The sequence below is a fragment of the Bombina bombina genome, chromosome 2 (genome assembly GCF_027579735.1).
Source record: "Bombina bombina isolate aBomBom1 chromosome 2, aBomBom1.pri, whole genome shotgun sequence".
Taxonomy (NCBI): Eukaryota; Metazoa; Chordata; class Amphibia; order Anura; family Bombinatoridae; genus Bombina; species Bombina bombina.
The window spans coordinates 1,028,044,305-1,028,059,584 of record NC_069500.1 but is presented as its reverse complement, the minus strand read 5'-3'; the positions used below and the strand labels follow the sequence as shown (position 1 = coordinate 1,028,059,584).

The following is a 15,280-nucleotide window of genomic DNA, read 5'->3' as shown; positions in this document are numbered from 1 at the left end:
TCATGTTCTGCAAATTGTGACGCAGTATCGGACATGGCTCTCACATCATCCGCGCGCTCTGTCCTTAACCCAGAGCTATCGCGCTTGCCTCTTAATTCTGGCAACTTAGATAATACCTTTGTCATAACAGCAGCCATGTCTTGCAAAGTGATTTGTAAGGGCCTCGCTGATGTACTTGGCGCCACAATATCACGCGCCTCCTGAGCGGGAGGCGAAGGTACTGACACGTGAGGAGAGTTAGTCGGCATAACTTCCCCCTCGTTGTCTGGTGATAATTTCTTTACAGATAAAGATTGACTTTTATTTAAAGTGACATCAATACATTTAGTACACATATTTCTATGGGGCTCCACATTGGCCTTCAAACATAGTGAACAAACAGATTCATCTGTGTCAGACATGTTTAAACAGACTAGCAATGAGACTAGCAAGCTTGGAAAATCCTTTCAAAATATATAAAAAACGCTACTGCGCCTTTAAGAAGCACAAAAAAACTGTCACAGTTGAAATAACAATGAACCAAATCAGTTATAGCAACCAAATTTTCACAGTAAATGTATTAAGTTAGCAAAGTATTGCACCCACTAGCAAATGGATGATTAACCCCATAATACCCAAAAACGGATAATCAATTTAACAATTAACGTTTTTATCACAGTCAAACACACTGTCACAGGTCTGCTGTGACTGATTACCTCCCTCAAAATGAATTTTGAAGACCCCTGAGCTCTCTAGAGACGTCCTGGATCAAGGAGGAAGAAGCCGGAAGACTGTGACTGAATTTTTACTGCGCAAAAAAGCGCTAAAATAGGCCCCTCCCACTCATATTACAACATTGGGAAACCTCAGTTAACTGTTTCTATGCAGAAATATACGTCAGCCATGTGGAAAAAATCATGCCACAAAAGATTTATCACCAAAGTACCTCACAAAAACGAATAACATGCCAGTAAACGTTTTAAACATACATTTTACAAGTTATGTAGTGTTATCAATAAGCCTGCTACCAGTCGCTTCTACTGCAGTTAAGGCTCATATATTACTTCAGTATTAACAGCATTTTCTTAGTCAAATTCCATTCCTTAGAAAATTACTTTACTGCACATACATTCATCAGCCTGATACCAGTCACTACTACTGCATTTAAGGCTGTACTTACATTACATCGGTATCAGCAGTATTTTCTTAGTCAATTCCATTCCTTAGAAAAATATTTTACTGCACATACCTCATCTGCAGGGAACCCTGCATGCTATTCCCTTTCTGAAGTTACCCCACTCCTCAGAATGTGCGAGAACAGCCAGTGGATCTTAGTTACTTCTGCTAAGATCATAGAAAACGCAGGCAGATTCTTCTTCTAAATACTGCCTGAGAGAAAAAACAGCACACTCCGGTGCCATTTTAAATAACAAACTTTTGATTGAAGAAATAATTAAGTATAAAAACTCCACACTCCTCTCACACCTTCCTACTATGTTGAGTGTTGCAAGAGAATGACTGGATATGACGTGGAGGGGAGGAGCTATATAGCAGCTCTGCTTTGGGTGATCTTCTTGCAACTTCCTGTTGGGAAGGGAATATATCCCATAAGTAATGGATGATCCGTGGACTGAATACACTTAACAAGAGAAAAGGTGAATATGCTTGCATGGCCTAGTCAGAGCCCAGCCCAAACCCCATTAAATATCTGTGGCATGGCTTTAAGACCAGTCCAAAAACGGTCACCATCAAACAAAAACGGAACTGGAGCAGTTCTGCAAAGAAGACTGGGCAAATATTGCACAGTCTAGATGTGCAAAGCTAGTAGAGACATATCCCAACAGACTAAAGGCTGTAATTAAAGCAAAAGGTGGTTCAACAAAATACTGACACAAGGGGGTGATCCTTTTTGCAACTCAGTGATTCTGTTTTTGCATATTTTTGCCTGACATGTTGGTGTTATATCTTTCACTTGGATGTTATAAGTTGCACTGAGTAATTACAACTGGATAAACAAAAACTATGTCTGTCTTTATTTCAGGCTGCAAAGCAACAAAATGTGATTATTTTCAAGGGGGGTGATTCTTTTCAATACCCACTGTATATGGGTTATTTTCCCAAAAACCTTTGCTAGTACCAAAAACTAGTTCCACAGGCACTTCCATCCAACCCGAATGTGTGCAGGGCAAGCAGTTTAAATTAAATTGTGGGTCTAAGTTTAGTTAGTTTTAGCATGTTCTGTATGAAATAACAATCACATAATGTGGAATACCTTACAGAAATTGTTATGAAGGCTCCACATATTTTAACTATTTTGAAGGATAAGGACATTTAAAGGGACATAGCACTTTAAAATCGTTTCCCTTTAATGTGTTCCCAAAAAATAGATCACTGGGAACACATTAATGCAGAAAAAGAAAAATGATTGCACAATGTCCCTTTAAGTTGCAAAATCACCAACTAGTGACTCTAGAAAAAGATACTGTCAAATACATGAAACAGGTGCATTTCTGCAAGCAAATAAAAGTAAAATTGTAACATGAAAAATATAAAATGTTTTAAGCCTGTAGGCCGCAAATGCAAAAATGCAGTATTAAAGGGACAGTAAAGTCAAAATTAAACCTTCATGGTTTAGACAGAGTGCGAAATTTTAAACAACTTTCGAATGTATTTTTATTATCAAATTAGCTTTAATTTCTTTGTATCCTTTATTAAAGGGTAAACCTAGGTAGACTCATAGGAACTCAGGAATGTTCACGTATCTTTAGCATTCTATTGCAGCTGTTTCAAATACTGCTGCCATAGACTGCTAAAGATACATGCACGCTCCTGAGCTCCTATGAGCCTACCTAGGTTTACTCTTCAACAAATGATACTAAGAGAACAAAGCAATAACAGAAGTAAATTGGAAAGTTGCTTAAAAATTGCATTCTCTATCTGACTCATCAGTCACACATCTAAAATAGTGTGATCCAAATTTTGGCAAAAGGGGCATTGGAATCGGCATTTCTGGCTATGCATGAAAATTAACTTGGGGCAATGAAAATAAAAGGCATAATACACTACTTACTACTGAGACGTATCTACAGAACCAATATAGTATAGTGCAGAACAATAGATTCAAACCTAAAAACTTACTTGCTCATTATTTCTGGACCATTAATTACTGAAAAATTAGCTCCAACTTCACTGGCGATTGCTCTTGCAATCAGTGTCTTGCCAGTGCCCGGAGGGCCGTGAAGCAGCACTCCTCTTGGAGGAGGAATCCCTTGGGGGAAAAAAAATAATAATAATATTAGTTAAGGTGCTGTTCTAGGTGAGTTAGCTGAACTTGAGAACATTACTCTATTTGTACTAGGTTAATCAAGTCTGAGTCAGATCAATCGCGCTTTACCATGAAGGTGTTGGTGCACATGAAGAAACCCTTCTCTAAAGCACATACCTACTAACCCCTGCCGGAAACATCTGATCAGTATGATAAAAAAAGGAGAGTAAAGCCAAAATTAAACGTTCATCAAAGGATAGAAAATGAACAAAGCATATCTGATAATAGATGTAAATTGCTAACTTGCTTAAGATCGCATGCTCTTTCTGAATCAATAACGTTTTATTATGACTTTACTGTCCCTTTAATCTACTACAGTTGTAAAAAAAAAAATCACACATTGAATTAATAATTTATCATTGCATAACATGAGTTAGAGGTACAGCTCAGTACAGCTAAGAATGAAGGAACCAATTGATCTTCCAACTTAAAGTGAAGGTCAAGTCCGGGGGTCTCGCTCACGCCGTTGTATAGGGAATTAAAAATGAGCTTAAGTTTCATTCATCATTTTTTTCTACCTAACGCTAAACATTGCTGTTTTTTAGCTTACAAACAGCCTCTGGTACACTTCTTTCGTCCGCCCGCCATTTTCTCTAAGTGATTGACAGGCTAGTCCAATTCAATACACCAATGGCCTTTCCCCCCTGGGGCGTTCAGCCCCTTTCTCGCAACGTCATAAGATTGTTTAGCGCATGCGTTAAAGCTTCAATTGCGCTGTTTCTTCCTCATGCTCGTTCGTGAGACGCGCATGCGTACTCTGCATCCTGTCAATCAATTGGATACAAAACAAGTAAAAGACTGCTTGCGTTACAAGTACAAAAACGGCCAATAAGCTGTACTTATACAATTTACTATTTATGTTATGCAAAAATACTTAAAACTATTTTCACAGACAACTCAATATAGAGATTTTAGGTTTATTCCAAAAAAGGAAATACTCATAGCGTTCCGATATTAGTATATTGTCCGAGTTATCTATTCCGAATCCAAATATAGAATATTGCGATTGCATAGTTTGACGCATGCGCGGTTTGAGTGAACATACGCATGCTCAGTTTCTATGGACTGTTGTGAACGCGTTTGGGACCGACATAGAGAGTGGGTGGGACCGCTCGCTACGTCACAACTGCAGAACGAAGAAGTGGTGCGGGGGAAGAGTCACAATAGAAACGGTACATATTTTCAAAGTTATTTATTAAAAAAAAAAAAAAAAAGATATTATTATTAAAAAAAGGTAGCGACTACATTAATGTAATATTGCTTAATGCATTGCGGAAGTCTATTACTCTAAAATTGACCTTCACTTTAAGGAAAACATTTATGGTGATCTTTATTTAAAAGGATGATTATTTCTATTATCAGTTTTGCTTTGTTCTCTTGGTATGCTTTGAAGAAGACTATGCTCACAGGAGCTCAGAAGAATGCATGTCTCTTTAGCAACAATGTATAGTATTACTACAAACATTGTTGCACACACAGCAGTCACTTGCAAGAGCCCTTAATGGCAGCACTATTTCCTGTCATGTAGCGCTCCAGATGCCTACCTAGGTTAATCTTCAGTAAATAATATCATGGGAACAAAGCAAATTTGATAATAGCAAACAATTTTAAAATGGGATTTTACTTTTCTTTCCAAATCATAAAAAAACATTTTTGGGTTTCATATCCCTTTAAAGGCACATGCACACTCATAAGCAAATATGAGCCTACCTAGTGTACTCTTCCACAAAGGATACCAAGAAAACAAAGCCAACTGAATAAAAGAAGTAAACTGAAAATAAAAATTTTTAAATGCATGCTCTAGGTATACCAGGAAATATTAATTTTGATTTTAATATTTCTTTAAAAGTGGTCATTTTCAAAAGCCGAGAATGCACAACAAAGCCATACAACTGCCTTCTCTTTTTAGTAAGAACTATTTAATTGTAAAAATATAAATCTAAAACTGCAAATATACTTTGGCAAAACTTAAAAAAATATACATTTGCAAATACTGGGTGACAAATTTAAAAACATGAAAATGATAGATAGATAGATAGATAGATAGATAGATAGATAGATAGATAGTACTGTTGCCTTAAAAACTTTATGAAATTCATGTCTGAAAATTAAACAATACTTTTTAGGATTCATTTTTGTGTTTTACTTATTTTTCTTATTCCATATAGTTCATTTTGTAGCTGTTGAGTTGATCACAATCCCTTTAGACACGTTTATCCAATGTTTTTTCTACAAGGTTGCCCATTAAAGTCGAAGGGGCCGAATTATCAAGCTCAATATGGAGCTTGATGCAGCTGTTTCCGCGCAAGCCTTCAGGCTCACCGGAAACAAGAGTTAAGAAGCAGCGGTCTTAAGACCGCTGCTCCTTAACTCATACGCCACCTCTGAGGCGGCAAACAGCAATCAGCCCGATCACATACGATCTGGTTGATTGACACCCCTGAATCTGAAGGGGGGCGGCATTGCACAAGCAATTCACCAGAACTGCTTGTGCAATGATAAATGCTGACAGTGTATACTGTCGGCATTTATCGATGTGTGGCGGACATGATACACTACAGCAGATCATGTCCGCTCGCACTTTCATAAATCATTTGATTGAGCTCAAACCCCTCATTAGCAAATCTTTGGCCGTTATAGGTTAGCTATTTTCTGATGCTGCAATAAACTCAGCTATGATTTAGTAACATCACATGGTTATTAATAAGTATAAAGTAATTGGTGTCTTAGTGCATTATTAAAAGGCATTTTGAAACAACCACCCAATAAAAATATCCACTGCAAAAAATAAATTATAAGTAAATAGTATGGCTAATGACTAAACAATGTAAAGCCTTACCATATGTCCGAAAAAGTTCAGGCTGCTTCAGAGGCAACTCTATGGTTTCACGGATCTCTTTCAGTTGGCCACTCAAACCACCAATCATATCAAAAGTAATTCTGTCCTTGAGTTTATCTTCCGCTGACTCCAATGAGGCCTTCAATTCTTTATATCTAACTTGGGTTTTTGAAGAAATGCAATAAAATGTATCAGTGTTGCATCTGACCCCAGGTTTCGGGCATGCAGATGTTAGCCTGGCTTTCACATTCAAATCATCCCCAGAACCAGTAACATTTGCATCAATAATACAGTCTTGAGTCAATTCTCCTGTGTCCTGGTCTTTTGGAGCAACTTCCAAAGACGTATCAGTAGAAGGAATTGATGCTCTGCAGTCTTCAGATTTTCTAGGAGTGCTAGTAGCTGCCTGGTTGTCTTCAATATCTAGTAGACTGAGCTGCAAAGATATATCTAAGCTACTGCTGTTTACACTTGTTTTTTCCATCACAGTTTCGTTTGCAAATGAGTTATTGGCTAAGGAGTCTTGTACCGTTCCATCAATTCCTTTCACTTTTAATACCAACAAGGTGCAGGGACGACCATAAAAGGTCAGGTATATAAAGTTGCCTGGCATAATTATCTTTCCATCTGTAAATTATAATAAGATTAATATAATTTAGCATAATCCCTCCCCACAAAATGTACCATGTATCAAGTCTACAGCTGCATTCCATTGTATTCTCTATCTATTGCTACAAGTAATGATTATCTAATTGTCTATAATATTTTTCACTACTCAACCAGTGGGTCCAATACCAAGATTATAAAAGTGTGTTTATGAAACATCTTACACTTTGCTCTCTCTTTAGATTTTTGTCATAATTACAATATATTTTTTCTCCTGCATGCTCTCTCTCTCAACAACCACTGGCTATGTTAACTGTCATACGGTCAACAAAACAAGGTCAACTTTCATCAAACCAATAGTTAATCAAAAATATGCTCTTTACCATCTTCAAGTTAGTGATCACAAGTACGGCATACTCTCCTTCTTAACAAGCAATCTTTCATGAACTTGTTAACTATTTCTCTGGCCCTTCTGTATTTAAACTAGCATTAAACTACTGGGATCATGGAATGCCAGGCTTAGGCCCATTCCTGTTCTTTATTCCTATTATTCTACTTCGATAAGTTAACATACTCCTGATTTTATGATAATCTTATATACCTGCAACATTACTAAAATTGTTCTTTCCTCGCAAGCTTTTTCTTGCCACTGTATTTTACTAGATATGCTCAATGGGGCAAGATCTACAACACCAGTGCCACTAGGATGCTGTCTGACTTTCCAAACCACTTGGGCCAAATTAAGGGACATGAAACCCAATTTTTTTCTTTCATGATTCAGAAAGAGCATGCAATTTTAAATAACCTTCCAATTTATTTCTAGTATCTAATTTGTTTGGTTCTCTTGTACCCCTTGTTAAAAAATATACCTAGGTAGACTCAGAAGCTGCTGATTGGTGGCTGCACACATGCATCTTGCCATTGGCTTTCAGCTTATTCCCAGGGCATTGTTGCTGCTTCAACAAAGGATACCAAGAGAATAAAGCAAATTAGATAATAGAAGTAAACTGGAAAGTTGTTTAAAAAAATATATGATCTATCTGAATTGTGAAAGAAAAAAAAAGGGTTTTATGTCTTTTCAATTCATTATTTTTGTGTACCCTTACTATTGTCTGCTTATAAAATAGAACTTCTCGAGAGGAGCCTATTTTGTTCCTTGTGCAGTTTGTGGTTGATTATATTAAGCTAACAACAAGTGAAGATGGTTTAGCCTTAACGCGCTACTCTGTTTTTGGCCACTTGAGGCTTCCGTAGTTTGACTGCATTGAATCCAGGCGGCAGACTTGTTAAGCAAAGTACTACTTTGTATCCAGAAGGGATTCGTTACAGAAGTTACAATACGAATCAAAGACATAAAGGAAAGGACGAAATGTTTACCTTTAAGTGAATTACTTTGCCATACTTTGACAAGGATCTCTTGTCTCATCCTATCATTCACAGGATCACTGGATTTACCCTTTCCTACTTGGAATCCTTTGATGAACTCAGTCCCTGCATGAACTTTTAACAGTTATTTTTTATTTTTCTTATGTATATTTGATGCACTGTTTTTTTCTGTCATTGGTATATTGTGTTTAAAACGCAATATTTTTATTGCATATGCTTTTATATTAAATATACTCCCTGCTTTTGATACTACACATTTGTAGTTTTTATAAGGTTGCCTGCTATAAGTGTAACGCTATCGATAGCCCGATACTAAAATATATATATTTATTTAGCTCTAGTAGCGCCACAGATATATTTCCTAATGTTTTTTGAACATATAAGGTTTTTCTTCTAAACTTTATTATAGTAGGTTGCAGAGAGCACAAAACACAATATAAATGTCACACTAATTTTGCCGGATTACTAGCTCATGCAGCATTTAGCCTTGTGCAATGATTTCATTGCTGAGCACAGGTGTTCCTTGGCATGGGCCTTAAAAATTGCTCTCACACACTTCTGTGGGCCATGTATTGAGTCAGTCTGTCTGGGTGCTGATTTATGTGCATGATTCCCTGCTGCCTATGGTCCTGCCTTCAGCTCAATCTGATCCTATTTGCTCCATGTTTACCCCGATTGCTCTGGTGTCACTTCTATTCCCTTATTTGTAGCCTAAATAAATAGATGTGTATGACCCTTCCTGAAACCTACCTGTGCTTACTGTATACTACTACTACACATTTAGAGGCCTATTTATCATATGTCTGTCGGATCTGATCCAACAGTGCGGAACAGGTCCGCAAGACCTCGCTGAATGCAGAGAGCAATACACTCTCCGTATTCAGCATTGCACCAGCAGCTCACAAGAGCTGATGGTGCAACGCTGCCCCCTGCAGACTCGCGGCCGCCAGCAGGGAGGTGTCAATCAACCCAATCGTACTCGATCTGGTTAAATTGTGGCGATTCCTGGCGGACAGGGTTATGGAGCAGCGGTCTTTAGACTGCTGCTTCATAACTGCTGTTTCTGGCGAGTCTGGACTGAATTTTGAATTAGTCTACTACTCTATCATTTGCTCTTCTGTCTTCCATTGAATTGTTTCTCTAAGTTGCTCTGGGTCTTAATAGTCTCTCTCCCTCACGTATTCTGTAATTTACCCCACAACTTAATGTGCCTTGTAGAACCAAAACAATAATGGGACATAAAAGCCCCTAGGTTATTAAATCTGCTTTTAAAGTCATTTCATTTTTTTCCATTTTCATTTTGGCTCTGGCACTTTCAGTTCCCTCTAAATATGTATTACTACCCTATTGGCAATGGAATGGTTGCAGACATACTGACAAATCCTGAGCCATACACAAGTAATGCATGGGAGCACGATTCTGTAGGGCAGGGAAATTGAGAGAAGCAGTGATGCCTTATCGCTTTCTATATGAGAAACGCTAGATTTTTTCTCCCAAATTTAAGACTTACTAATACAGGATTTTTTTATGTCCCTTTAAGAATCAACATGCTGGTATAGCACGGTATATCCACTGTCTGTTTCTCAGCACATACTCCATTGATTAATGAAACATTTCAACTTGGTACCAGGTTTTTTTTCTCTGCACCCTAAACAACTTAAAAAAGCAAAATATCTTATCAAAATACTTAAGATTTGATCTTACCATATACTTTCAAATCTAAGAGTGGACCCATTGCGTAAGGTTTTTTGTTGTGTTTTTTTTCCCTTTGGAAGCAAATTTTCTGCTGTGTTTTAGGCATATAACTGTTATTCTGATTGTTGTCTTTGTACAGCGGTAGCCTTTTATTACTCTTGTGATTATCATAAGCTTAAAGAAACAGTCTAGTCAAAATTAAACTTTCATGATTTAGATAGGGCATGTCATTTTAAACAACTTATCAATTTACTTTTATCATCAAATATGCTTTCTTGAAAGCGTCTAGGTAGGCTCATATGCTAATTTACAGGCCCTTGAAGGCCACCTCTTATCTCAGTGAATTTTGACAGTTTTTCAAAGCTAGACAGCGCTATTTCATGTTATTTATAAATAACATTGTGCCCACTCCTGTGGAGTTATTTATGTCAGCACCGATTGGCTAAAATGCATGTCTGTCAAAAGAACTGAAATATGGAGGCAGTCTGCAGAGACTTAGATACAAGATAATCATAGAGGTAAAAAGTGTATTAATATAACTGTGTTGGTTATGCAAAATTAGGGAATGGGTAATAAATGGATTATCTATCATTTTAAACAATATAAATTCCTGAATAGACTGTCCCTTTAATGAATTTTCTTGCATGAAGACTTATAGTAAAAACCCATAACTTCAGTACACTGCACTAACAGGTCCCATCAAATGATTAAAAGACTACTTAGTTACTGTATTTTATTGCAAGGTATACGGTTTTAGGTTGCAAAACTTTCTTGGCATGCACATAAAAAGATCAATGGCCATGATGGGAAAAAAAAAAAAATTATTAAAGGGACAGTAAACACCAATTTTCATACAACTGCATGTAATAAACACTACTATAAAGAAGACTATGCTCAGATACAGTTATAAAAATCCAGTATAAAACCTTCTAAAAAATTTCGTTAGAAGCTCCCATTTTGCACTGTTGATGAGATTAGGCTGGGACACCCACTGAAAAGGGCAGGGAATACAGAAAGAGCAGAAACCCCCCTCCCCCCGCATATGAAAAGACCCATTAGACAAACAGGAGCTAACAGATATCTGTAGACATCAGTATACATCTAAACCTTTAGGGCTTGGTTAGGAGTCTGAAATTCATCACAATGTTATTTAAAAATAAGCAAAACTATACAATTCCAGATGGGCTATATAAATGGATCATCTACAAAACATGTATGCAAAGAAAAATCTAGTGTCATCATGTGATTTATCTTGCTATACCTATCCCTACTATACATTAAAACGGTCTAGTGCAATGACGCACTGGTAATATCCTGCTTCAGTGGAAACACTGCTGACGTTTCTATGGCATAATGTGCTATACAGTGATCTTTTATGTTTAACTGTACTTACAATGGGAGTTTTTTTTTACTTATTTAGCATTTATATTGTAACACTCCCTGAGTTCATCCTTCAGTTACATTCTTCTATTGTGTGCCTTTATGTCAAATTACAAATATGAACTACACTAGACTATTGCAAAATCAAATGAAAAAGTATCTTACCCATTCGCTTCACCAGAAAGGAAAACAGTTCCTCAACACTTACACCACTGGGATCCTTCTCCCTGTTAAAATATATGGAAGCACAGAATTTTGAATGCGCTTTATAGACACCATATAAACAAACTGACAACTGGGGCTGTAGAAGTTCACTAGCTATGAATAATCACATATGTGCACTTTACATTTTGATAATTGTTTCCTATACATAAAGTGTATTTCTTTCAGAGACAGTATAGGTCAACAGGTATAGGTTTAGGGATAGGAATTTTATATTTGGCACAGATAATTCAAGATAACTATAGTATTTATTCTACATATTATATATAAAATATATGTTAAATTTGGAGATTCCCTCATAGTCTTGTTTTCCATTTGGCCAGATTATAAGTGGAGTGGTATTTTGTGCTTCCGCTAGAGCACTAACTCCACTAGAATTAAAATTGTTTGCGCTAGTCGGGTTGGGCTTGTATTACAAGTTGAAAGTAAACTGTTTTTGCTTTAGCGGTAACCCGACTAGCGCAAAAATCCAAAGTTAGAATATTGTGTGCTCATTCACGTATTCCCCCATAGAAGTCAATGGACAAACAAAAGTAGAAAAAAACCTAACACCCCAATCTCGCACACACCCAATGCATATTCTCATTTGTGTTAACCCAATATAAAAATATGGAATCAGTAAATGAGCTTAGCGCCCTGTAGTATTAACTTTCTCCTCTTTCACTAGTGGTGCACGTGGTAAGGGGTTGCTGTTACCCCCAAACCAGTAAAGTATCCAAAATGTCCACAGCCCCAAAGATAATCTTCAGTAAATTATATATTCCAATGTTCAATGAGAGAGAGAGAAAAAGAGAGAGAGAGAGAAAAAGAGAGAAAGAGAGAGAAAGAGAAAAAGAGAGAGAAAGAGAAAAAGAGAGAGAAAGAGAAAAAGAGAGAGAAAGAGAAAAAGAGAGAGAAAGAGAAAAAGAGAGAGAAAGAGAAAAAGAGAGAGAAAGAGAAAAAGAGAGAGAAAGAGAAAAAGAGAGAGAAAGAGAAAAAGAGAGAGAAAGAGAAAAAGAGAGAGAAAGAGAAAAAGAGAGAGAAAGAGAAAAAGAGAGAAAGAGAAAAAGAGAAAAAGAGAGAAAGAGAAAAAGAGAGAAAGAGAGAAAGAGAGAAAGAGAGAGAAACAATTATTAGTATTGCAGCAAACTGCTCACAATATAAGTGGCCAGGCTCCTAACATTTAACATTATGTAGCAGGTGTTGCAATCAAAGGGAAAATGTCCTGTTTATCATATGCTCAAATATCAAGATATATCTGACAAATAGTAGCAAACAAGCAAGCAAAGTTAAAGCAAGTTAAAAAAAAGTTGAGATAAAAACTCTCCAGAGACCCCCTGATGCTTTTTTCACATAACGCTTCCTCAGAGGGGAATATCTATTTACAAATACATAGAAGATATTCTGCTATGTGCAGAACATTGGAATAAGACATATTTACAGTAAATACATAGTTAAAACATGTATTAAATATGAATATTGCATAAATATGAGTTTACATGTTTTCATCAATGCACTTCTATATACAGTATGTCTTTATATGTATACATATGTATTTATGTGTTTATATGTGTTTATGTGTATATATATATATATATATATATACACATATATATATATATATATATATATATATATATATGTCTGTAAATACATTTAAATACATTAATATACATGTACACATATATTAGACATATCTATATACATACAAATACATACATACATAGCTAAAAATGTATCTCAATGTTAAAGCCCTTTGCCTGCCTTTTTTTCTAACACCTGAGATCTCATATTTTTAAGCCCTTATAACTTTTATGTGCAATATTTATATGTAATAATTTGTATAAGACAGTGTTATTATGAGTGTAAGTGTACTTTGCAATGTATTATTTGATGTGTTTTATGACACTTTTTAATTTCGCAAAACAGTTAACAAGAGCTCTGAGATTGTGGTAATGATTCTAGCATAAATCGTGCTCAACTTGTAATATGAGCGCAATTTAACCTGAAAACTAACGTGAAAACCCGAGAGCAATCATTTGCGCGCCACTTGTAATCTAGCCCTTTATGCTTTTTAGCGTTAACCATCCCGTGTGCTGTGTTTATTTATATATGCACACCCACACATAGACATTTTGTATTATATGCACCATTGTCTATCAATGCAGGACGCTGTTAAAAAACGTAGATTTTACAGAGGGACTTTTTGAAATGCTGTTGACCTGTTTTTGCAGCTCTTAATTAAAAATAGGGAGGTGGTTAGCCATATCTATAAATTCCCATACTGCAGCCCTCCAGTGTTTTTTTTTATTTAAACCACAAACGCCTGCTCACCTTTGTTATGCCGATCTACGGTCATGTGAACTGTTACATCATGAGCCAAATTATTTATTTCCATATTTTTTCAGTTAGTTTTCCAGTTGTTCAACTGTATATTTATCTTTTAATTCATTCATCTGCATCATCATCATCTAATTCTATTTTTAACAAGTTACTAGATTATATCTATGTGACTATGCTGGTAATCACTTAACCTCTTGCAAGTCCTGTTACAAAAACAGTAATACATTAAAGACTATTTGGTAAGATTTAAAAAATAATTATACCATACTCAACAAAATAGTTCATAAATATGGTAAACCTAAAAAATATTTCCAATAACATAAAATCACTTCCCTTAGTTAACTGATGGTATAAAGAAACATTTAAAAAAAGCTAAAAAGTTAGGGGGAAACAATAGCTAAATAATTAGAATTTTATTTGTTACTGCTACAGGTTATGATAACGCATTTTTCATATTCTGGTTTGTTGCACATAGACTATGAGAATTTAAAAATAATGTACTGATGTTAGTAAGCAAAACAGTTTGACTTTAACAATACAATGTTTTAATGAAATCAAAGTGTAGTATCCAACATTTCCACTAGATGGTGCTATAACTCTGTTACAAAACAACCTAAAAGCATTCTTATGTGTTCTATAACTGGCTAACCCTTTTAACAAAAGGTACTAAACACGTTTTTAAACAGAGACACAAACTTTTTTATATGGAAGGACGGTCACTTATAGGACTGGCCCAGGCCACATTACATTATATTCATTCTTAATCTAAAGATAATGCCTCAAAATAAAATGTAATAATAATTGTTCAATTAAAATTACAGAGAACTTTAGTTACTTTTAATTAATTTAAATATACACACTACTTAAATGTAATGAGAAGTTTGGAAATTACTTTGACAACCGACAACAAATAAGTAATAATGTCTGTTTTCTGCTCATTAATGCAAAGAGCCATACAAATCACTTAGGAGGGCAGGATGTGGCCTACAGGCCATAGTTTGGGCAATGATCAAGTAAATATTAAGCTAAAATTAGATTTAAAAAAAAGAATGTTTTTTGCACAAATTCTTATTGAATCAGTGTATGTTAAATTATGCAATTAATTTGAGCTTTTGATAGCTAAAATAACATTCATAAAAAACAGAACATTTTATAAATATTGCAAAATTTTACACCACCCCCACCGGCTACTTCATACCACCACCCAACTGGCAGAATCGTATGTGGAGAACACTGTACAAAAAAGAGAGGAAGGTAAGGAAAGTTTAGGGGTTTTTGATTAATTTGCTTTATTTTCTTACATGTACCGCTAGGTTAATGCTGCATAATTTTGCATATTTTGCAGAATTATGTAACATTAATAAGAAGATTGACTGTCCCTTTAATAATAAAAAATACATTTTGAAGTGGTTTAAAATTATATGCTCTATTTGAATAATGACAGAAACAAATTGTGGGTTTTGTGTCCCCTTTAATGCTTCAGGCAACTGTATGTACAAAAAATGCAGTTTATGCAAATTTACACA

General features: G+C 35.6%; 1 protein-coding gene across 1 annotated transcript in view; it reads right to left on the bottom strand.

Annotated features, from left to right (window-relative positions):
- The window catches only part of SPATA5 (spermatogenesis associated 5), a 1,265,813-nt gene that overhangs the window by 1,216,058 nt on the left and 34,475 nt on the right, over positions 1–15,280 (bottom strand). The window contains exons 4-6 of the mRNA XM_053703628.1: positions 11,376–11,437; positions 6,144–6,770; positions 3,118–3,247 (exon numbers count right to left, since the gene is read on the bottom strand). Coding sequence (XP_053559603.1) covers positions 3,118–3,247; positions 6,144–6,770; positions 11,376–11,437 — 819 coding nt within the window. The remainder of the gene's footprint in view (positions 1–3,117; positions 3,248–6,143; positions 6,771–11,375; positions 11,438–15,280) is intronic.